Source organism: Mercurialis annua, linkage group LG1-X, assembly GCF_937616625.2.
Source record: "Mercurialis annua linkage group LG1-X, ddMerAnnu1.2, whole genome shotgun sequence".
Taxonomy (NCBI): domain Eukaryota; kingdom Viridiplantae; phylum Streptophyta; class Magnoliopsida; order Malpighiales; family Euphorbiaceae; genus Mercurialis; species Mercurialis annua.
The window spans coordinates 28357873-28383512 of NC_065570.1; the positions used below are offsets into that span (position 1 = coordinate 28357873).

The 25640-nt window shown below is 37.4% G+C and overlaps 2 protein-coding genes across 2 annotated transcripts; both read right to left on the minus strand.

Annotated features, from left to right (window-relative positions):
- Window positions 1–15271: 15271 nt before the first annotated feature.
- Window positions 15272–15873, minus strand: LOC126667663 (uncharacterized). Its single transcript, XM_050360697.1, has 2 exons — window positions 15514–15873; window positions 15272–15427 (listed from the first exon to the last, which is right to left on the minus strand). The coding sequence occupies exons 1-2, from the start codon at window positions 15871–15873 to the stop codon at window positions 15272–15274; spliced, it is 516 nt and encodes a 171-aa protein (XP_050216654.1).
- A 162-nt stretch (window positions 15874–16035) lies between these two features.
- LOC126667669 (uncharacterized) lies at window positions 16036–16758 on the minus strand. The gene has a single exon (XM_050360708.1). It carries the CDS (start codon window positions 16756–16758, stop codon window positions 16036–16038), a length of 723 nt encoding a protein of 240 aa, XP_050216665.1.
- Window positions 16759–25640: the final 8882 nt, after the last annotated feature.

The following is a 25640-nucleotide window of genomic DNA, read 5'->3' on the forward strand; positions in this document are numbered from 1 at the left end:
GTTTGAAATTCATATGACATGCAAATGCAAGAAAAAGTCTAATAGCCTCTAATCTAGCCACAGGAGCAAAGGTCTCATCATAATCGATACCCTCCTTTTGGCTACATCCTTTGGCAACAAGTCTAGCTTTGTTTCTAGTAATGACTCCACACTCCTCAAATTTATTTCTAAAGACCCATTTTGTGCCAATAATAGAACCAAAGCTAGGCCTAGGGACTAATTCCCAAACATTACTCCTCTAAAATTGGTTGAGTTCATCTTGTGCTGTTTACATTGGTGCGGATCTTCCTCTTGTGGGTGCGGATCTTCCTAGGCAGTTCGGGGTGCGGATCTTCCTCTTGTGGAAAGTCTTCCTCAAGTGTTGTTTGCATTTGTGCACTTTCTTGAGGTTTCTTTTCATCATCCATTTTGTTGAATGTGGGATCATCATCCAGATTGATCTACAAAATCCATACCTTTCCCATCAAGTGTATTGTTTTCATCAAAAACAACATGCATAGATTCTTCAACAAGCAAAGTGGACTTATTGAATACTCTATAGGCTTTTCTACATATAAAATAACCTAAATCTATGCCTTCATTTGATTTTGAAGCAAATTTATCTTGATTATTCTTTGTATTTAATATGAAGCATTTGCACCCAAAAACTCTTAGATATAAAATATTGGGTTTTCTTTCCATCCATAACTCATAAGGTGTTTTATTCAAAATGGATCTTTTCAAAATGCGGTTTTGCACATAACAAGAAGTATTGACGGCTTCCGCCCAAAAATAGCTTGGCAATTTAAATTCATTTAGCATAGTCCTTGCCATTTCTATGAGAGATATATTCTTCCTTTCCACTACCCCATTTTGTTGGGGAGTTCTAGGACAAGAGAACTCATGAGAAATGCCAAGGTTTTCACAATAGCTTTCAAAAAGATGATTTTTAAATTCACCACCATTGTCACTTATACTCATAATGTAATAGCCCATTTTGTTTTGAACTAGTTTTGAAAATCTTTTAAAAGCATGAAAAGTGTCATCCTTATGAGCCATAAAAATAACCCAAGTATATCTAGAGTAATCATAAAAAAGAACATAGGTGTAGTGCTTACCACCCAAACTAGCAACTCTAGATGGTCCAAATAAATCCATATGAATCAATTGAAGAGGTTTGGATGTACTTACCACCTTTTTGGATTTGAAGGATGACTTGTGTTGCTTCCCCATTTGACATGAAGCACAAACTTTGTCCTTCTCAAATTTAATATCCGGAAGACCAATCACAAGTTCTCCTTTCCTCAAGTTGTCTATCAACAACATGTTAGCATAGGCAAGCCTTCTATGCCAAAGCCAAGGCTCGTTCTTTATGGACATAAGACACTTGAGATTCTTGTTAGAAGTTGAGTCTAAGTCAATTATGTAAATATTTTCACTCCTTTATCCTCTAAGGATGGTCTTGTTATCATTCACTTGAGTAATGTAACAAGCCTTAGAGTCAAAAGTGACTCTTAGGCCACTATCACATAATTGACTTACACTCATCAAGTTATGCTTCAAACCATCAACTAAGAGAACATTTCTAATGCAAGAAGATGAATTTGAAGTCTTACGAATCTTACCAATACCTACCACTTTTCCTTTTGCATTGTCACCAAAGGTTACATAGCCACCATCCTTTGATTGAAGGGTTGTGATATAGCTTTGAAGTTCCGGTCATGTGCCTTGAGCACCCACTATCCACAATCCAAGGTCGATTTTCATTGATGGCTACTTCTTTGCCCTATAATACACAAAGGAATTAAGAAATTATAGGTACCCAAATGTACTTGAGTCCTTGAGGGTTAGTCTTGGAATCATCCAAGTGAATCAAGTTCAAGCGGATTTTCCTCACATAGCACCTTCCATTTGTATGCCCAACCTTCATGCAATAGAAACATGGAATGGTTGACTTAGCTTTTTTAGGCTTAGGTCTCCATGTTCTAGAATGAGTTGAAGGAGCATCCTTACCACAAGAGAAACATGTGTGAGGTTGTCTTGGGTTGGTGTGAGCATTCTTGCCCTTGGGTGGTTGTCCCTTGGGGTGGGACGTCTAGGCTTAGCATTCTTGGGAATGCTTGGTCTAGTGTCCTTAGCCTTAGTATTTGATGGAATGCTTGGCTTTATTATTTTAGGCTTATCATCCTTAGATGTGTTGGCCTTAGCTTGAGGAGGATCAACATCCATCTTAGTCATAGAAGGACTAGAGGGTGTTGTCTCCTTTGTGAACTCCATATCTATAGAAGACGATTGTATTGTTCTAGCTCCCTTGAAGGTGGTTATAGAGGGTGGAGATGATGAGCAACTAGCCACAAAACCCAATCCTTCCTTAGAAGAAGAAGGTCTTTGGAAAGTCAACATCTCATCTAAAGATTGTTTTCCCTTTTGAAACTTAGTCAAAGATTCTTTTTTTAATTTCTCATTCTCTTCTTTCAAAGAGTTGAGAGAAGTAAGATTGGAAGTATTGAGTAGAGAAATTGAATTTTTGAAGGATTCGTTTTGTAAATTCAAATTAACAATTTGTTTTTGAAAATCATTAATTTTAGCCTCAAGCAAGGAAAAATCTTCTTTGCTTTTTTAAATTTTTCTCTTATAGCTTTTGACTTTCTTAGCCATAGTTTTCATCATTTCCACCTTCTCATCCCCACTCTCACTTTCATGATCATGGGTAGAGAGATCATCAATAGAAGAAGAAGAGATAGAGGAGTCATTGTGTACCTTGGTGGGAGAGGTTTTCTCTATATTAGCCATGAAACAAATGTTGGCTCTTTCACTCGCATAGTCCTCATCCTCTTCACTAGAGTCATCCAATGTGACTTTGTAAGCCCTTTTCTTGACTTCCTTATCTTTCCTATATGATCTTTGTGGACTCTTCTCATTGTTGTTGCACTCATTTTTCATATGGCCTTTCTTGCCACACTCATAGCACTTCACATCTTCCTTCTTGAAGGGCCTTTTGTGAAATTATCTCTTGCTTTTGTCTTGCTTCCTCTTGATGTAGTTATTGTATCTCTTGGTGAATAAGGCCATTTCTTTGTCACTCCCCTCATCTGAGTTTAATTCAAGAAACTCATCATCACTAGAGTTGCTTGACTCCTTAGCTTCCTTTTCCTTGGTTTCTTTAACCTTGGTCTCCTTGGCCTTCAAAGCTAGCACCTTATTCTTTTGTTCTTTAGGCTCTTCCCTTTCAATGTACATTTCAAAGGTAAGAAGCTTACCAATTAATTCATCGGTGTTGAGCTTTGTGAGATCATTTGCTTCTTCAATGGAAGTAACCTTTGACTCATAGAGACTCCTTGGCAAAGACCTCAAGATTTTTCTATTGACATCCGCCTTGGAGTAGTGCTTCCCATACTTTCTTAATGCCTCAACAATCTTGAGAAGTCGGTTGGTCATCTCGGTCACCTTCTCTCTGGGCTTGTGGAAGAACATCTCATATTTTTGAGTTAGGAGTTGAATCTTCTTGAACTTCACTTCACTAGTTCCTTCATGATGATTCTCAAGAGTAATCCATATCTCTTTGGCGGTTTGACAATGAAGAATTATTCCTCCTTCTTCTCTAGAGAGTGAATGATAGAGAGTGGACATGCACTTGTTGTTCTTCAAGTAAGCAATCTCCTCAAGGGGAGTCCAAGCATCTCTTGACTTATTCACCTCAACACCATCAACAAGATTTGTAGGACACACCCATGGCTTCCTTATGCATTGCCATAGATTCACATTTTCACTATCAAGATACTTCTCCATCTTTTGCTTCCAATACGCATAATCAATACCATCAAAGTATGTACTTATGGAATTGTTGAGAAACCCTTCCATTGCTTTTGGATCTTCAAACTCTTGCAATTAAGCACAACTAGAGCACCAAGCTTTGATACCACTTGTAATCCAATATCAACTAGAAGGGGAGGGTTGAATAGTTGCCACTAAAAACTTTTGCGGATTAAGGATTTGATTATAACTAATCTAATGGAGGTTTGAGGAAGAAAAACACACAAGATTTATAGTGGTTCGGTGATTAACACATTCACCTACATCCACTTCCCTCAAACTAGAGGTTTCCACTAAACTTGGAGTTTATATAAGTTCACTCCCAACTTAGGTTTTCCAAGGCTCAACCCAAGCCAACAACAAACAACAACAACCTATAGTTTTTCTAAGCAAAACTACAAACCAAACAACAAAAAGAGTTTCTAGGGTTCACTCTTAAACCAACAAATTACAAAGGTTTTTCACACAAGAATTGAAGATTGCTTGAGAGGCTTGAAAGCTTTTGTTGTCAACACTTTTTCATACACAACAGTATGATATATTGTCACGACCCAAATTATTGAGCCGCGACCGGCGCTAGGGAACGGGAGTGGTAGCTCCGGAACCCGTAGCAAGCCTAAAACCATTATAAATTTTTCGCGAATAATACATCTTATTATGTATAATAAGTTTTAGAAATCTTTCTTAAATAATATAATTCAAATATCAAAATATCGCCTTCCTTTCCTGAAAATGTTCGCAGCACAATTCTTAGAAACCAGGGTCTTACCGAGCGATATCTCATATCCAGCACCACCCTGTTTCTAGTCATAATCATAACCAATTCCTCTCAAGGCAACTGGTACAAAATTCAAACGGATAAAACGTCATCTTTATAAACAACTTATTTATAAAATTGTAAATCTTATACTGACACCTACTGACTACTGCAGCTCTATAAAAACTCGCACTTTGTGTAAGCCAAACGGTTGCCGACACAAAGGAGATGGTCTGTCTGATCCGACTCCGGTCACCTGAAAGGAAACACTGTGAGGGGGTCAGTATTTTGGAAAATACTGAGTGAGCTTGCAAGTTACTAACAGTATTAATATAATAATATAACATCGCATCTTAAGAAAACCATAATATAAAACATATAAACAGGTATTTGATCCGTACGAAACTAATATCCTAGCATGCGACACATCTCTCGAATAATCATATATCATTCAACCCAATCGTAAATATCAATTGCGAGTCCAACTCGCTGGTGGCCCAGCCACTAGATACGGGGACTTCCAGGCTACACCGTAGCCGAGTTCACTCTAGTATCGAAATCATATACCCAATCGTAAAATTCATATTCATCAACAGCTCCCAGCTGTGTCAAGTCATTTCTCAATGCAAACATACTAGACTGACTCGATACTGGTGATCACACAGCCTATTGACACCCAATAGGTAGCTAGTTTCTTCGGATCGCATACTAGTTCTCGTATTTACATTTGATAGAAACATATAATATTTAATCAAATCATCTAACATGTGATGCGTAAAAACAGTATACATATCAATATGAAATGACTTTATATATATAATACACGAAAGTAAAGTGCAACTCACAGTGACCGCTATCCAAAACTGCATTATTATAATCCCGCAAGCGTAAGCTCCATGCGTTGTCCAATCACGTGCCCACTCCAGCTAAATGGCTTGGTAGCTTGTCGGTACGTCAGCTACTTAATTGAGTTACCTATACGTTTAATCCATAAACGTGGGCTTAGTATTAAAACTCCTAAGTTATAAACTTAGGTTCTTTATATACTTCGAAACTCTAGTCGAACACGTTATGTTCGATACCCAAATTTCCCGTTTTCGAGGTTTGTAATCCATTTTCAACATCTGACATATTCGAAGTCGAACGACCGGGTCGTAATGGGGCAAGAAAATTCCCAAACAGGTAAGCCTGTTGGCTATGCGATCGCACAGAGGGCACTGTGCGTTCGCACAGTTGCTGTGCGATCGCACAGCTGCCTCAGCTGTGCGTTCGCACAGCCTGGTGTGCGATCGCACACCATGCTGTGCGATCGCACACCATGATGTGCATACGCACAGCACGGCTGTGCTTTCGCACAGCCCCGGAAATTTATTTCCGGGCTATTCCGACGTGCTCCGATGCCCCTAACGCGATCTTCACGCTATTCTTGACAATATCCATTTCAAAAACGTCGATAAAAACGCGATTATAATTCGTTCGATTCGTTTAAGCGAAATAAACCTAATTTCCAATTCTCACAGAAAAAACGTCAAGCTTACCTCAATTTGAAGTTTAACGATGAAAGAGAATCGAATTCTGAACGAATCGATATAAAGAACTCGCGATTTGGGCAAGAAACGGCGAAACGGCGGCGGAACGTATCGATCGCCCTTTTCCTTTCTTCTGTTCTTCATCGCCTCCTGATCCTTTCCCTTTCCTTATTCTTAAGGTAATCTTTCATATAAATCTTGACTAATTGACAACTTTGATCATTCACTTCTTTATCTTAAACCATTTCTCTTTTAAACTTTCTAATTTAACCAAATGGTTAAATTATCCTTCTAACTCAATTACTTACGTATTATTTATATCCAAATAAATAATACTAACCCAAAATTATTATTTCCATCAATAATCGTCCAATTGCTATTCCCGAGGCTTAATTGGCTAATTTGCACTTTAGCCCTTGAAACTTTTCAAAAGTTACAATTTAGCCCAAACGCATCCGCGTCCAAATTTTAAAAGGTCTCCGATTGACCCGAAACTTTTACCACATATACTATAAAACATTTCGCGGACCTTAGCGAAATAATTTTCACTTCGGAATTTATATGGCTAAATTACCACTTTAGTCCCTGTGCTTTATCTCGCGATTTTCTGAACATTTTTCTTTTCTAATTCCAATTCCAACTTTAGAACTGAAATATAATGTTAAATCTCTCGTATATAATCCTTTCCAAAACCGACCTACTAAAACTTATTCATCGGAAAACTTTCCGATTTTGCCACTCTGGCAAATCTAAACTGGACACGTGGTCCAATTAGATAATTTAATATTTTGGGGTATTACATATATATAGGCCTCCAAACAATTCTTCTCGGTACTCTTTTTGTCTGAAGCAAAAGAGTAACAAATCAGCTTTTTTGAAAGAGACTTGTTAGACATAGTTCGCGCCCGCCAACTATGGTTCATGCCCGCAAACGGCTCCTTGAGGAAAGTCCTCAACGGTCCTCTGCTGAGGTGTCAGCACCTTGTTGGGTGTGAAAGATGACCGTTGTAAATAAGCTTTTAGGATTTTTAAACTTCGCTCCCGCGAGGTCCATTTTTTGCCTGCGAACTAAAGTTCTCTCTCAACACTTGTTGAACCTGGCCCCCGCGAGCTTCAGTCCTTTTCTTAACTGATCAACTTTGCGCCTGCGAACTAAAAATGGCACCCGCCAACTTCCACTGGACAACTTAGTGATCGAAAAATTCGATTATGGCTAGAGATGTCTTATTTGCTTGTCGAGTGTTCCGGGGGGTTCCTACACACTTAAATAGAATATTAGAACCTTTGGTGTTAATTGTCATGGTCAAAATAGAAGGGATATTGAATCAATTAAGGTCCAACATTGTTTTGTCACGTTTGTTAACAGTTGGATTTGTTTCGTAACGTCTTAAATGTTGGGCTTAAATTGATTAAAAGGGGAAACATTTGGATTTGTTTCTTAACGTTTGTAAACATTTGGCTTAAACCAAGAAAAGGTTAAACGTTTGGATTTGTTTCGTAACGTTTTAAATGTTTGTATTGCTTTCGTAACGTTTTAAATGTTTTGCTTAAATCGCTAAAAAGGTTAAACGTTTGGTTTTGTTTCATAAAGTTCGTAAACGTTCGACTTCAATCGCTAAAAGGTGAAACGTTTGTAAACGTTCGGCTTCAATCGCTAAAAAGGTGAAATTTGTTTCGTAACATTTGTATATGTTTGGCTTCAATCACTAAAAAGGTGAAACGTTTACTTTTGTTTCGTAACGTTTGTAAACGTTTGGCTTCAATCGCTAAATAGTTGAAACATTTGGTTTTGTTTCATAACGTTTGTAAACGTTTGTCTTAAATTGCTAAAAACATGAAATGTTTGGATTAGCTTCTTAACGATTTTAAACGTTTGCCCTAAATCGCTAAAAATGTGAAACGTTTGGATTTGTTTCGTAACGTTTGTAAGCGTGATGCTTTAATCGCTAAAAAGGTGAATCGTTTAGATTTGTTTCGTAAAATTTTAAACGTTTGGCTTAAATTGTTAAAAAGATGAAACATTTGGTTTTGTTTCGTAACGTTAGAAAACGTTTGGCTTAAATCGCTAAAAAGGTGAAATATTTGGATTTGTTTCATAACTCTTGCAAATGTTTGACTTATATGGCTAAAAAGGTGAAACGTTTGGATTTGTTTCGCAACGTTTGAAACGTTTGGATTGGTTTCATAACGTATTAAACTTTTGGTTTAAATAGCTGAAAAGGTGAAACGTTTGGATTTGTTTCATAACGTTTGTAAACGTTTTGCATAAATCGCTAAAAAGGTGAACGTTTGGATTGGTTTCGTAAGGCTTTAAACGTTTGGCTTAAATTGCTAAAAAGGTGAAACGTTTGGATTTGTTTTGTAACGTTTGTAAACGTTTGGCTTAAATCGCGAAAAAGGTGAAACGTTTGGATGTTTTTCATAACGTTTGTAATCGTTTGGTTTAAATCGTTATAAAGGTGAAATGTTTGGTTTTGTTTCGTAATGTTTGTAAACGTTTTGGATTTGTTTTGTAACGTTTTAAACGTTTGGCTTAAATCGCTAAAAAGGTGAAACATTTGTGATGTTTTTGATGATCGTCCCTGTCGCTGAGCTCCCACCTATCAAGATCAACAAGTTTGGAGGATTCGAGCCGGTGTTGGCTCAAACACCTTCTGATGCCCAAGTCAGTCTTTGATGAAGTCTATGTGAGAATAATAAGAAGTGAATATGAATATTACCTGGCTTAAGCCTCTTTATATATATTTCGTAGTCTTTATTTTGTAGTATAATTGTTTCTCATTGATCTCGGTTATCTGTTTGTTAAGATTTGCCTCTATCCCTCATTTCAAGGGATGTCGGTATTATCCTTACTAATCAGATATTAATGTAGTTATAGCTGCGTACTGGGTCAGGGACTTCGTCTGGTTGGTCTCTAGGTCTATGACCAGAGTCATTATTGTGAGTCTAGTGTGTTGTTCTGGTCCTTTGTCCATCATTAGTCCCTCCCCTAGAAATGTTTCATCAAGTATTTATGCTTGTTCTTATAGTTTCCTATAGAGGCGTGGTTCTTGACCCATTTGTTTCTGAAACGAGCCTCACTAATTCTGGGCCGGGCTCGTAGTGATAGCCTTCATTGTGAGACTTTAATTATTTCTTCAATGCACCGTTTTTCGAATATTTGAATTTTGATTTTTGGAATTCCCTAGAATTCCGCTGGGCGCCAAGTTTCGTGCTGGTAACCGCTTAACGGTTCTCTGGTTGCTTCTCTTTAAATGCTTCTTCTTTCTTTTATTTTTTGTTTCTTCATCACTATTTCGTTTCTTTTGTTTTCTTAACTTCAACTTATTTTGCTTCTTTCGTTGTTTTGGGTGTTTTCCTTTTCATTTTTCCAGGTAAATTCTCCTTTTCGGTTTAAATTGTAGTTTAGTTGTCTCTATGCCTCAAACTAGTTCTTCTGTTTCTCTTCCTTCGTTTGGTATGGCGGTAGATTATAGAAATTCGTTGAATTCATTTACTTCTAATGTTGATAGAGATGCTCTGACTGAGTTTCGTGAGGAATATGGTATCCCTCTTTGTTATTCCCTCAGTGTGTGTGGGTCTTGTGTTGTTGCGAATACTTTTGTTGTGGTTTGCGCTTTCCCTTGGATCCTTTGATCAAAGAATTTATTCTATAGTATCAGGTACCTCTGGTTCAGATTCACCCGAATGCCATTCGCTTTCTTTGTTGTTTCATCGAGTTATCCCATGACAGGGGTTTAGTGCCCTCCTTAGGTCTTCTTAGTGAGTTGTTCTTCGTTTCTCGTAGGAACAACGAGTTTTACATTTGTTTGACTGCTTATATGGGTAAGAGAGTGGTAGAGGGGCTTCCTAAGATCACTAAACGCTGGCAAAGGTCGTTTTTTATTTTCATTCATGAGGATGCTTTTACTGATTTTCCTACTGAGTAGGTTGATGATGCCGCCTCGTTAGCCTTCTCCCCTCTTTGTACTACTGATATGGAGGTAGTGGACTCTCTCATTGATGATGCTGAAAATTGTATGTATGATTGTTGTGACCTAGTAGATAAGTACCTTCTTCGGGCGTTTCCTCACCTCTAATTGCCCCTTCGTGATGTGATTGAGGAACCTCTAAAGAGTGAGGGTACCCTGTCTCAGTCTTGCCATAATTCTCCTACTCCGTCTTATGTAGATTTGACTACTTCTCAAGGTAATGCCTTTGTATTGATTTGTTTCCTTTTATTTAACGCATACTTCCTCCTTTACTTGTGTGTATTTGATGAGTGCATATATGGGTGACAATTACCTTGATTCGCTGAAACTATCTTTTGATGAAGATGCTCCTGTGGTTATTGGTACTGTTCCTGCCTCCACTTCGCTTCCTACAAAGCCTGTGGTTAAGCTGGAGAAATCATCGGAGGGTGTTCTTGTTGCTTCCTCTGGAAAGAAAACTCGTGATATTCGTGACAAGGCGAAACAAGAGTCTGCGAAGCGTATGAAGACCAATTTAAATGCTTGTCCCAATCCTCGGGAGTGGTTGGAGCAGAATGTGCACAACTTGACCGTGACATCTCCTGACATTGCGTCTTTGTTTTCCCAATTCATTCAATTTCCTCGCGATATGGAATCTTGGAGGGGCTTTATGGACGGTGATATTTGAGACAGAGTTGACTCATCTTTGCTACAGGTTGGGTTGTATTTTTTATTTTTGTGACTTTAGTTCCTGGGTTTGAACTCTCTCTTTTTTTTGCAGCTTCTGCAAGGGAATGCTTTGATTCGTCGTCAAAGGGATGAGATAATTTTGCTGAGCCAGAAGTATGAGAAGGAGATGGCTGCTCTCCGGGCCTCTGCGATTGCAGAGAGGGTCAAGCTGTCAAAGCTGAACCAGACGGCTACGGGCCGTCTTAAGATCATGGAGAAGAAAGTTTCTGACCGCGAAAACGCCCTTATGGAGCTGAGGTTGTCTTATGACAAGTTGTCTCAAGAGCAGAAGAGTAGCAAACAAGATGCTAATTTGTATGTAAGTGGGTGTCTGACTGATTTTTTCTCTACCGTTACCAAGATTGTGCGCTCAGACTACCCGGAGTATGATATAAGCAAGTTCTTGTCCATTGACCTTCGCGCACTGGGTCAGCGCGTTGCGGCTAAGGTTCCTGCAAAGAAGGCGGGTTTAACTGTTCCACCCGTTCTAGCTTCGGATGTTGTCAATGATGGGGTCACTGATGCGATAGAATACGAAGAGATTGTTTAGGATGCTTACGAGAAGGAGCTAACGCCTACCTCCGAACTGCTCACTGTGCCTGAGACAATCATTCCTCCTACTGGACCGATTTCTGGGACTGAGGCCAGTGTGTCGGACAAAGACGTGGACCCAGTTGACAATGAACTTCCTGAAGGAGATGCCTTTGGTCCAAAGGAGGGAGCGACCCTTCCAGAGGAAAAAATATAAGCCGTAATATTGGCCGATTGCTAGCTTTTTATTTTCTTGCTACGTGTTAGGTAGCATTTTGTATGTACTTTGGGAGTCTTTTATGGCAGACTCCCTTCTTTTGGGCAACTGAACAATTTCCTTTTCGTATGTTCGGGTATTTGGCGACTTTCTTTATTGTCAGTAGTTGAGTCTTCTGACTGAGTCATATGTTTACGTCATACTGTGTCTTGATTAAGTTTTCGACTACGTCACGTGTCTTTATCATACATTGGAGAATATCTTTTGTGTGTGATGATTGCAATTTGTGTAAGTGCTAGAAATAAATAAATGAAGAAAAAAGAGGTAACTTTATTCATGAATGGTTGTTAAATCTAGGTAAGCTATCATGTATGCTCCTTTCCCCACTACTGCTGCTACTCGGCATGGCCTGTCCCAGTTGGCCTCAAGCTTTCTGACCCTAGCGGCTCCTCTACCGATTTCTGATTTCTTCAGACTGTGAATTTAATATAAAAAATATATAGTTTTTTTTATAGAGATACATTTCAAAAATTGCATATATATAAATACATTTTTAATAGCTTTTATGGTAGTTTGTTAAAAGTATCTTTTTAAAACATATTTTTATATAAAAAATAGGGAAAAACCCCATAAAAAATAAAAAAAAATTCCTTAATTTTCTAATAAACACGCTTTAAGTTCAAAAGAAAATATTTATCAGAAAACAAAAATGTAATAACTTTGTATGCTTTTATGTTTTGCCTATAAAAGATGCATCACATATATACAATAGATATTTCAAATGTACATCGCCTATTTATTTCCTATACAGAGCGTATAAAATGAGCGATTTTGAAAAAAATGTGAAATCAAGCATACAAAACTAATGTTTTATATTATAACAGGATCAAAGTAATGGAAATTGGTTTCTTAGAATAAATGGTGAAATTATTGGGTTTTGGCCAGCGCAAAAATTTGAATTTTTAGGAGAAGCCGCTAACTATGTAGACTGGGGAGGATAAGTGTTCAGTCCTAATTTGCCTAATCCGCCAATGGGGGCCGGCGATAGTATTATTTTCACAGACAGAAAACAAGATGCATTTTTCTCTCGAATATCGGTTATAAATGAAGACCATAAAGTTGTGGATGCACTAAAAACTGAAAAATATACGGATTTAGATGTGTATCATGTCGTGGACGGAGGTTCTAATAATGGTCCGTGGAGGCATATGTTTTATTTTGGCGGATCAAGAACCGATCCGTCTAGGGATGGCGAATTTCCCCTTCCCCCATGGGATGATTATTCCCATCAAATACCCCCATTCTTCAAAATTTCTCTCATTGACACGGGCATTGTGATATTTAGTCATCTGCATACGATAGGCCTCAGCTCGGATTTCTACTTGATGCCTTCTTTCTTTGAGGAGGTAAAGGCATAGCCTTAGGGACTCATCATTGCGTTCTTCGTCTACAACCTGGACCCGTAGAGTTGGCATTCCAATTTCTACTGGGAGAACTGCCTCTGTTCCATACGTGAGACGAAATGGTGTCTCCCTTGTTGCCTTTCTAGGGGGGTGGTTCGATAGGCCCATATCACGTGACAGAGCTCATCGATCCATCTTCCTTTTAAGTCGCCTAGCCTCTTCTTTATTCTGGAAAGGATGTTGCGATTTGTGACTTCTGTAAGTCCATTGGTTTATGGATGTGCAACAGAAGAGAATTTCAGGATAATTCCTGATGGTTTTGATGATCGTCCTTGTCACTGTTGTCGCTTAGCTCCCACCTGTCAAGATCAACAAGTTAGAAGGATTCGAGCCGGTGTTGGCACGAACAACCTCCGATGCCTAAGTCAGTATTCGATGGGGTCTCAGTGAGAGTAATAATGAGAAGTGAATATGAATGTTACCTGGCTTAGGCTTCTCTATATATACGTTCCATAGTCTTTGTATCATAGTAGGATTGTTTCTCTGTTGGTTTCGGTTATCTCATTGTTGAGATTTACCTCTATCCCTGATCTTAAGGGATTTCGGCATTATCCTGATATTTCAGCAGTTATAACTGCGTACTGGCCCAGGGACCCCACTAGATCAGTTTCTGAGTCTATGTCTAGGGCCGTTGTAGTGAGTCTTGTCCTTTGTTCTGGTTCTTTATCCATCATTAGTCCCTCCCGAAAAACAGTTTTGTCAAGTATTCATGCTTGTTTGTGTGACTGTTCGTTAGGGCATCTATTTCGTTGGGCTTGGTTTTCGCCTTACTTACTTTTGGAAGGAGTGTTCTTGGGCCAACCCGTCATCCTTACTTAGGCGTTTAGAGGGTTGATTTACTTTCTGAAATTTCAAAATTTTGATTTTTTGAAATTCCCTAGACTTCCGCCCTGTCGCCACGTTTCGCGTAGGTAACCACTTATCGGTTCTCTGTTTTCTTCTTTAAATGCTTCCTTTAATTTTTCTTTTTCTCTTTTAATTGTTTCTTCATTTTCTCTCTGATCCTGCTCTTGCTTCGACTCCATTTTCTCCTAGCTTTGGGCGTTTTCTTCTTCATTTTATCAGGTAAATTCTTCCTTCTTGCTTTATTTGTAGTGTAATTGTTTCAATGCCTCGGACTAGGTCTTCTGTCTCTCTTCCTTCGTCTGGTACAGCTGTAGATTATTGGAATTCGCTGAATACGTTTACTTCCAACGTTGATAGAGAAGCTTTGACTGAGTTCCGTGAAGAGTATGGCATTCCTCTTAGCTATTCTTTTTCCGTGTGTGGTTCCCGAGTTGTTGCTAATACCTTTGTTGGTGATGGGAAAGTTATTGTCTATAAGGAGCAATTGTGTTGTGGCTTGCGTTTTCCTTTAGATCCTCTGATCAAAGATTTTATTTTAGATTATCAAGTACCTCTGGTTCAAATTCACCCTAATGCCATTCGAACTCTTTGTTGCTTTATTGAGTTGTCTCATGAGCGGGGCTTAGTTTCTTCTCTAGGTCTTCTTAGTGAACTGTTCTTCGTGTCTCGTCGCAACAACGAATTTTATGTTCGTTTAGTTGCTCATAGGGGTAAGAGAGTAGTGGAAGGTCTCCCTAAAATCACAAAACGTTGGCAGCGGTCTTTTTTTGTCGTCAGTCATGATGATGCTTTTATTGATTTTCCTACTGAGTGGGTTGATGATGCAGCCTCGTTGGCTTTCTCCCCTCTTTCTGCTACTGAGTTGGAGGTAATAGATTCTCTTGTTGATTATGCTAAAAGTTGTATGTATGATTGCTGTGACTTAGTAGATAAGTACCTTCTGCGAGAGTTTCCTCATCTTGAGTTGCTCCTTCGTGATGTGACTGAGGGTCCTCTAGAGAGTGAGGGTACCTTATCTCAGTCATGCCTTAATTCTCCCACTGCGTCTTATGTAGATTTGACTGCTTCTCACGGTATGCTTCTATTTGACTTGTTTTCTTTTATTTGGCGTCTATTCATTTTTTTTTTTGATTTGTTTGTTTTTGGTGAATGCAGACATTCGTGATAACTATCTCGACTCGCTGAAATTGTCCTTTGATGAAGATGCCCCTGTGATAACCGGGACTGTTCCTGCGTCTACTTCCCTTCCTCCCAAGCCTGTGGTGAAGTTGGAGAAGTCCACGGATAATGTCCTTGCTACCTCTTCTGCGAAGAAGAACCATGATGGTCGTGATAAGTCCAAACAGGGTTCCGCCAAACGTTTAAAGACGAACTTGGATTCTTGTCCCAGTATGCTGTTGTATGCCAGGGGGAGGTCCACAACGTTAAACTGAGCATGTATCTTCTTGACTGGTCCTTCATTTTTGTTTCCCAACTCTACGTATAAGTTGACCGTCCCCTCCGGGTGTATTGGTGTTCCTCCGAGACCCACTAGTGGGACTGAGGACTTCCGCAGATCTGTTGCTAAGCCTTTCATCTCTTTGAATGCTTCCAGGGTTAACAGGTTCATAGAACTGCCTTCATCTACCAGTATTCGTTTTACAAGGTGATTTCTGATTACGGCCTCTATTACTACCGCGTCGTTGTGCGGTCCCTTCACGTGATGCCCATTGTCCAGTCCGAATGATACTTCTGGAATTACTTCTCTTTCAATTGAAAATAGAGTGGCTGACCCTCTTCTATTTCTTTTCTTTTTCTGATTGTTGCTGTAGGGCTCTCCTCCTTCTATCACGTGTACTACGCCTGCGACCTCTTTTTTCTTCTTGTTCTGCTTTTCTTTCTCTATTAGCTCCCCTTTCCTTTTATCTCCAGGTCTGTCATTGACAAACTTCTTCAACAATCCAGATTGAATTAGCTGCTCTATGTCTCTCTTGAGGTCCCAGCACCTATCCGTGTCATGGCCGTAACCTTCATGGAAATGGCAGTATTTGCTTTTGTCCCTCTGGATGTCAGGATCCATCTTCCGGGGTGTGTTGAACATCACAAGGTTTTGTTTCATCCAGCTGAGTATGTAGACTGGTGCTTTATTCAGTGGAGTGAAATCATAGGGTCTATGCCCTGCGCCATATCGCTAGGTCCTTCGCCTATCATCTTCCTTTTTCCCTCCATACCTGGAATTATCCTACTTGGTGTGTTCATGTTGTTTCGTCAGGGTCCTTCGAGCTTCGTCTAGTTCCACATATTTATGAGCGATCAGCATTAAGTCTTGAAAGGTTGTTGGCTTTTTCATCAGGATCTTGTCTCGGAGTTCTTCAAACTTCATTCCAATTTTCATTGCTTCAATGGCAGTGTCATGATTCAAGTTCTCGATCTGGACTACTTCTTTGTTTAATCTTTCTACGAAATTCTTGAGGGTCTCCTGCTCTCCCTGCTTGCACTTCCTCAGGTCGCTGGAGCTCTTCTGCATAGGGATATTAGTCCTGAACCTCGCTTTGAAGGATGACGCTAAGTTAGAGAAGGAACTTATCGACCCTGTCTTGAGCCATGAGTACCATTTTTGTGATGATGCCTTTAATGTCGCAGGGAACACTCTACAAAGCATGGGATCTGTCACATCTTCTAGCATCATGATTGTTTTGAATTTCGAGATGTGGCTCTTCGGATCTCCTGTTCCATCAAAAGGTTCAAAAGTTGGTAATTTAAACCTCGAAGGAAACCTTACCGACTGTATCTCTGAGTTGAGTGGGAAGTCTTCGTCCTCTCGCTCGTCCTCTGTTCCCTTGCCTTCTCTCTGGTACTTCTTCATGGCGTTCTTGATTTTTTCGTCAATATTACTCCTTCTGTCTGCTCCCTTCCTCCTGTTGGATGAGTGGCTTTCCGCGTCCTTACGGTGCTTTCCAGGCATCTTCGTTCCCTTAGATATATCATCATCGATTACATGGATTCGGCCACTGTTCCGTGCTGCTGCGTCTGCGACCTTTCCTGGGGTTGTCTTGTCTCCAAGGAGCGGGATCGTCCCTGGTCCTTTGTCTAGAGTGTCCTTCTCCTTCTGAGGTATTGGTTCAGATTGTCCCCTTCTTCATATGTCTCCTCTTCCTTTCTCCTTCATGACTGGGGGATTTTGTTTGCGTCTGGGCTCTGCGTCAATTCCCTTACTTTGTTTTTCTGCATAATTTTCCTGATCTCTCGCCAGTCCTATCAAGTGGTCCTGGAAGTCATTGATGCTCTTTATTACTGCTTCATGATAGAGAGGCGGCATAGGCACCCCTTGGGGCACGTATGGAGGTATCTGTGTTGTGGACATCACTGTTCCTTCCGTGTCTAGTGACGGGAAAGGAATAGGTTGGACGGGTCGCGGGTACCCTGATTGGTTAGGCTGACTCCATGGATAGTGACCTGGATATCCCCCTCATACTGGTTGCTGGTAAGGAATAGGCGGCTGATACTGTGGAGTATAATATCCCCACGGCGAGGTTGCGTTCCTCGGTGGGTGTAGGCCATAAACGCTTCTCGTCATATGTGGTGGTGTGATGTCGTACGCGACTCCAGTGGTTGCTGGTACGGTTCCACTGGAGATCAGAACGCTTATCCTAATTCCTTCGTCGGGTATCAGGGGTGGGAGGATCGGACCACCGCTTGCTGGTAAGCCTGCTGTTGTCACGACCACTCCCGGCGGTGGTGGTTCTTCTCTTCTATTCATTCTGTCTTCAAAACCAAGATTAAAACTTATATTAGAATCAAATATCGTTCCCACAGACGGCGCCAAATGATGGTTTTGATGATCGTCCTTGTCACTGTTGTCGCTAAGCTCCCACCTGTCAAGATCAACAAGTTAGAAGGATTTGAGCCGGTGTTGGCTCGAACACCCTCTGATGCCTAAGTCAGTCTCCGATGGGGTCTCAGTGAGAGTAATAATGAGAAGTGAATATGAATGTTACCTGGCTTAGGCTTCTCTATATATACGTTCCATAGTCTTTGTATCATAGTAGGATTGTTTCTCTGTTGGTTTCGGTTATCTCTTTGTTGAGAATTACCTCTATCCCTGATCTTAAGGGATTTCGGCATTATCCTGATATCTCAGCAGTTATAACTGCGTACTGGGTCAGGGACCCCACTAGATCAGTTTCTGAGTCTATGTCCAGGGCCGTTGTAGTGACTCTTGTCCTTTGTTTTGGTTCTTTATCCATCAATTCCCAGCTCTGCGCAAAAATTTCTGAAGCTGGCGCAGTCAAACTGCTTCTCGTTGTCTGTGACTAAGACATGAGGAGTACCAAACATGTTTCCTGTTAGAATGCCGTTTTTGTTGTTTTTTGCCAAATTAACATAAAAACAAAAATACCTGCTCATGGCTTCATTGGATAACCAATTCTGGATTTTCCAACTTGTTATTGTGCTCATTGGTTGTACTTCTATCCACTTGGTGAAGTGATCCACTGCGACCACTATGAACTTCACTTTTCGTCTGGCTAGGACAAAAGGTACCAATATGTCTACTCCCCATATCATGAAAGGCCAAGGACTTCCAATGGTTGATTGGTGACGGCTGGGGTTTTGGTGAAACGTTTGGTTTTGTTCTGTAACGTTTATAAATGTTTGGCTTAAATCGCTAAAAAGGTGAAACGTTTGGATTTGTTTCGTAATATTTTCAACGTTTGGCTTAAATCGCTAAAAAGGAGAAACGTTTAGTTTTACTTCGTAACGTTTGTAAACGTTTGGTTTAAATCGCAAAAAATATGAAACGTTTTGATTTGTTACGTTACGTTTGTAAACGTTTGGCTTAAATCGCTGAAAATGTGAAACGTTTGGATTTGTTTCCAAACATTTTAAACGTTCGGCTTAAATTGCTAAAAAGGTGAAACGTTTGGATTTGTTTTGTAATGTTTGTAAACGTTTGGCTTAAATCGCTAAAAAGGCGAAACATTTGGATTTGTTTCGTAACGTTTTAAACGTTTGGATTGGTTTCGTAACGTATTAAAGGTCTAGCTTAAAGCGCTAAAAAGGTGAAACGATTGGATTGGTTTCGTAACGTTTGTAAACGTTTGGCTTCAATCGCTAAAAATGTGAAACGTTTGGATTAGTTTCGTAACGTTTGTAAACGTTTTGCTTCAATCGCTAAAAGGGTGAAACATTAGGATTTGTTTTATAAAGTTTTAAACATTCGGCTTAAATCGCTAAAAATGTGAAACATTTGGATTTGTTTCATAACGTTTGGATTCGAAATACGAAACGTTTGGATTTATTTTGTAACGTTTAAAATGTTTGGCTTAAATCGCTAAAACGGTAAAACGTTAGAATTTGTTTTGTAACTTTTGTAAACGTTTGGCTTAAATTGCTAAAAAGTTGAAACGTTTGGATTGGTTTCGTAACTATTGTAAACGTTTGGCTTAAATCGCGAAAAAGGTGAAACGATTGGATTGGTTTCATAACGTTTGTAAACGTTTGGCTTCAATCGCTAAAAATGAGAAATGTTTGGAATTGTTTCGTGACTATTGTAAACGTTTATCTTAAATCGCTAAAAAGGTGAAACGATTGGATTGGTTTCGTAACATTTGTATACGTTTGGCTTAAATCGCTAAAAATGTGAAACATTTGGATTACTTTCCTAACGTTTGTAAGCGTTTGGCTTCAATTGCTAGAAAGTTGAAACTTTAGGATTTGTTTTGTAACGTTTTTAACATTTGACATAAATCGCTAAAAAGATGAAACGTTTTGTTTTGTTTCGTAACGTTTGTAAACGTTTCGCTTAAATCCCTAAAAAGGCGAAACGTTAGGATTTGTTTTGTAACATTTTAACCATTTGGCTTAAATCGCTAAAAATGTGACATGTTTGGATTTGTTTCATAACGTTTGTAAACGTTTGGCTTAAATCGTTAAAATTGTAAAACGTTCGGATTTGTTTCTTAACGTTTGAAAAGTTTGGCTTAAATCACTAAAACGGTGAAACATTAGGATTTGTTTCATAACGTTTTAACCGTTTGTATTGGTTTCGTAACGTTTTAAATTTTTGTTTTAAATTGCTAAAAAGGTGAAACGTTTCGATTTTTTTATAACTATTGTAAACGTTTGACTTAAATCGCTAAAAAGGTGAAACGTTTGGATTTGTTTCGCAACGTTTGGGTTAAATTGCTAAAAATGGGAAACGATTGGATTTGTTTCGTAACGTTTTAAACGTTTGGCTTAAATCTCTAAAAAGGTAAAACGTTTGGTTTTTTTCGTAACGTTTGTAAACGTTTGGCTTAAATGGCTAAAAAGGTGAAACGTTAGGATTTGTTATGTAACGTTTTTAACATTTGGTTTAAATCGCTAAAAATGGGAACCGTTTGGATTTGTTTCATAACGTGTGTAAACGTTTGGCTTAAATCGATAAAAATGGGAAACGTTTGGATTTGTTTCATCACGTTTGTAAACGTCTGGCTTAAATCGATAAAAATGGGAAATGTTTGGATTTGTTTCATAACGTTTGTAAACGTTTGGCTTAAATCGCTAAAAATGTGAAACGTTTGGATTAGTTTCGTAACATTTGTAAATGTTTGACTTCAATCGCTAGAAAGGTGAAACTTTAGTATTTGTTTTGTAACATTTTAAACATTTGACTTAAATCGCTAAAAAGGTGAAACATTTGGTTTTGTTTCGTAACGTTTGTAAACATTTGGCTTAAATCGCTAAAAAGGTGAAACGTTACGATTTGTTTTGTAACATTTTAACCATTTGGCTTAAATTGCTAAAAATGTGAAACGTTTGGATTTGTTTCGTAACGTTTATAAACGTTTGACTTCAATCGTTAGAAAGGTTAAACTTTAGGATTTGTTTTGTAAGGTTTCAAACATTTGACTTCAATCGCTAAAAAGGTGAAATTTTTGGTTTTGTTTCGTAACTTTTGTAAACATTTAGCTTAAATCGCTAAAAATGTAAAATGTTAGGATTTGCTTAGTAACGTTTTAAACGTTTGGCTTAAATCGCTAAAAATGTAAAACGTTTGGATTTGTTTCGTAAATTTTGTAAACATTTGGCTTAAATCGCTAAAAAGGTGAAATATTTTGATTTGTTTTGTACGTTTGTAAACGTTTGGCTTAAATCCCTAAGAAGGGGATTCGTTTGGATTTGTTTCTTAACTATTGTAAATGTTTGGCTTAAATCGCTAAAAAGGCGAAACGATTGGATTGGTTTCGTAATATTTGTAAACGTTTGGCTTCAATCCAAAAAATGGGAAACGTTTGGATGTGTTTCGTAAATATTGTAAATGTTTGGCTTAAATCGCTAAAAAGGTGAAACGATTGGATTGGTTTCATAACTTTTTAAATGTTTGTTTTCAATTGCAAGAAAGTGAAGTGTTTGGATGTTTTGTAACTATTGTAAATGTTTTGCTTAAATCGCTCAAAAGGTGAAACGTTTGGATTTCTTTCGTAACGTTTTAAATGTTTGGCTTAAATTGCTAAAAATATGAAACATTTGGATTTATTTTGAAATGTTTTAAATGTTTGGCTTAAATCGATATAAAGGTAAAACGTTAGGATTTATTTTATAACGTTTGTAAACGTTTGGCTTAAATCGCTAAAAAGTTGAAACTTTGTATTTGTTTCGTAACTATTGTAAACATTTGGCTTAAATGGAGAAAAAGGCGAAACGATTGGATTGGTTTCATAACATTTGTAAACATTTGGCTTCAATCGCTAAAAATGTGAAATGTTTGGAATTGTTTCGTGACTATTGTAAACGTTTGGCTTAAGTCGCTAAAAAAGTGAAACGATTGAATTGGTTTCGTAACGTTTGTAAACATTTGGCTTAAATCGCTAAAAATGTGAAACGTTTGGATTACTTTCGTAACATTTGTAAACGTTTGACTTCAATTGCTAGAAAGGTGAAACTTTAGGATTTGTTTTGGAACATTTTAAACGTTTGACTTAAATCGCTAAAAAGATGAAACGTTTGGTTTTGTTTAGTAACGTTTGTAAACGTTTGGCTTAAATCGCTAAAAAGGCGAAACGTTAGGATTTGAATTGTAACATTTTAACCATTTGGCTTAAATCGTTAAAAATCTCACATGTTTGGATTTGTTTCGTAACGTTTGTAAACGTTTTTCTTAAATCGTTAAAAATGTGAAACGTTTGGATTTGTTTCCTGACATTTGAAACGTTTGGCTTAAATTTCTAAATAGGTGAAACATTAGGATTTGTTTCGTAATGTTTTAAACGTTTGGATTAGTTTCGTAACGTTTTAAATGTTTGTTGTAAATTGCTAAAAAGGTGAAACGTTTGGATTTTTTTCGTAACAATTGTAAATGTTTGGCTTAAATCGCTAAAAAGGTGAAACGTTTGGATTCGTTTCGTAACGTTTGGGTTAAATCGCTAAAAATGGAAAACGTTTGGATTTGTTTCGTAACGTTTTAAACGTTTGGCTTAAATATCTAAAAAGGTGAAACATTTGGTTTTGTTTCGTGACGTTTGTAAACGTTTGGCTTAGATCGCTAAAAAGGTGAAACGTTAGGATTTGATTTGTAACGTTTTAAACATTTGGCTAAAATCGCTGAAAATTTGAAACGTTTGGATTTATTTCGTAACGTTTGTAAACGTTTGGCATTAATCGCAAAAAATGGGAAACGTTTGGAATTGCTTCGTAACGTTTGTAAACGTTTGGCTTAAATCGCTAAAAATGTGAAACGTTTTGATTAGTTTTGTATTATTTGTAAACGTTTGACTTCAATCCCTAGAAAGGTGAAACTTTAGGATTTGTTTTGTAACGTTTTAAACATTTGACTTAAATCGCTAAAAAGGTGAAACGTTTGGTTTTGTTTCGTAATGTTTGTAAACGTTTGGCTTAAATCGCTAAAAAGGTAAAACGTTTGGATTTGTTTCGCAAAGTTTGTAAACATTTGGCTTAAATCGCTAAAAAGGTGAAACGTTTGGATTTATTTTGCAACTATTGTAAACGTTTGGCTTAAATCGCTAAAAAGGTGAAACGATTGGATTGGTTTCGTAACATTTGTAAACGTTAGACTTCAATCGCTAAAAATATGAAACATTTGGATCTGTTTTGTAACTATTGTAAACGTTTGACTTAAATCGCTATAAAGGTAAAACGATAGGATTGGTTTCGTAACATTTGTAAATGTTTGGCTTAAATCGCTAAATATGGGAAAAGTTTGGATTTGTTTCGTAACATTTTAACTGTTTGGCTTTAATCTCTAAAAAGGTGAAACGTTTGGTTTTGTTTCGTAACGTTTGTAAATGTTTGGCTTAAATCGCTAAAAAGGTGTAACATTAGGATTTTTTTGTTACATTTTAAACATTTGGCTTAAATCGTTAAAAATGTGAAACGTTTGGATTTCTTTCGTAACTATTGTAAACGTTTGGCTTAAATTGCTAAAAAGGTGAAACAATTGGTTAGGCTTCGTAACATTTGTAAACGTTTGGCTTCAATCGCTAAAAATGGGAAAGGTTTGGATTTGTTTCGTAACAATTGTAAATGTTTGGCTTAAATCACTAAAAAGGTGAAACGATTGGATTGGTTTCGTAACGTTTGTAAACATTTGGCTTCAATCGTTAAAAATGTGAAACGTTTGGATTAGTTTCGTTAAGTTTGTAAACGTTTCACTTCAATCGCTAAAAACGTGAAACTTTCGGATTTATTTCGTAACGTTTGTAAACATTTTTCTTAAATCGCTAAAAATGGTAAACGTTTTGATTTGTTTCGTAACGTTTGTAAATGTTTGGCTTAAATCGCTAAAAATGTGAAACGTTTGGATTCGTTTCATAACATTTGTAGATGTTTGACTTCAATCACTTGAAAAGTGAAACTTTAGGATTTCTTTTGTAACATTTTAAACATTTGACTTAAATCGCTAAAAAGGTGAAACATTTGGTTTTGTTTTGTAATGTTTGTAAACGTTTGGCTTAAATCGCTAAAAAACTGAAACGTTAGGATTTGTTTTGTGACATTTTAACCATTTGGCTTAAATTGCTAAAAATGTGAAACGTTTGGATTTGTTTCGTAACGTTTATATACGTTTGACTTCAATCGCTAGAAAGGTGAAATTTAAGGATTTGTTTTGCAATGTTTTAAACATTTGACATAAATCGCTAAAAAGGTGAAACATTTGGTTTTGTTTCGTAACGTTTCTAATCGTTTGGCTTAAATCGCTAAATATGTAAAATATTAGGATTTGTTTTGTAACGTTTTAAACGTTTGGCTTAAATCGCTAAAAAGTTAAAATGTTTGGATTTGTTTCGTAAAGCTTTTAAACATTTGGCTTAAATCGCTAAAAAGGTGAAATGTTTGGATTTGTTTTGTAACGTTTGTAAACGTTTGGCTTAAATCGCTAAGAAGGGAAAACGTTTGGATTTGTTTCGTTACTATTGTAAACGTTTGGCTTAAATCGCTAAAAAGGTGAAACGATTGGATTGGTTTCGTAAAGTTTGTAAACGTTTGGCTTCAATCGCTAAAAATGTGAAATGTTTGGATTTGTTTCGTAACTATTGTAAACGTTTGGCATAAATCGCTACCAAGTTGAAACGATTGGATTGGTTTCGTAACGTTTTAAATGTTTGTTTTAAATTGCTAAAAAGGCAAAATGTTTGGATATTTTTGTAACTATTGTAAACGTTTGGCTTAAATCGCTAAAAAGGTGAAACATTTGGATTGGTTTCATAACGTTTGTAAACGTTTGGCTTAAATCGCTAACAATGGGAAACGTTTGGATTTGTTTCGTAACATTTCAAATGTTTGGCTTAAATCTCTAAAAAGGTGAAACGTTTGGTTTTGTTTCGTAACGTTTGTAAACGTTTGGCTTAAATCGCTAAAAGGTTGAAACTTTAGGATTTGTTTTGTAACGTTTTAAACATTTGGCTTAAATCGCTAAAAATGTGAAACGTTTGGATTTCTTTCGTAACTATTGTAAATATTTGGCTTAAATCGCCAAAAAGGTGAAATGATTGGTCTAGGTTTGTAACGTTTGTAAATGTTTGGCTTCAATCGCTAAAAATGGGAAAGGTTTGGATTTGTTTCATAACAATTGTAAACGTTTGGCTTAAATCACTAAAGAGGTGAAACGATTGGTGGGTTTTGTAACGTTTGTAAACGTCAAACTTCAATCGCTAAAAATATGAAACGTTTGGATTAGTTTCGTAAAGTTTGTAAACGTTTCCCTTCAATTGTTAAAAAGGTGAAACTTTAGGATTTGTTTTGTAACGTATTAAACATTTGACTTGAATTGCTAAAAATGTGAAATGTTTGGATTTATTTCGTAACGTTCGTAAACTTTTGGCTTAAATCCCTAAAAATGTGAAACGTTTGGATTTATTTCGTAACTTTTTAAATGTTTGGCTTAAATCTCTAAAAAGGTAAAACGTTAGGATTTGTTTTGTAACGTTCGTAAACGTTTGGCTTAAATCGCTAAAGAGGTGAAACGTTTGGATTTGTTTCGTAACGTTTGTAAACGTTTGGCTTATATCGCAAAAAGGTAAAATGTTAGGATTTGTTTTGTAACATTTTAAACGTTTGGCTTAAATCACTAAAAAGGTAAAACGTCTGGATTTGTTTCGTAACGTTTGTAAACGTTTGGCTTAAATCGCTAAAAAGGTGAAATGTTTGGATTTGTTTTATAACGTTTGTAAACGTTTGGCTTAAATCCCTAAAAAGGTGAAACGTTTGGATTTGTCTCGCAACGTTTGTAAACGTTTGGCATATATCGCAAAAAGGTTAAATGTTAGGATTTGTTTTGTAACGTTTTAAACGTTTGGCTTAAATCACAATAAAGGTAAAACGTTTGGATTTGTTTCGTAACGTTTGTAA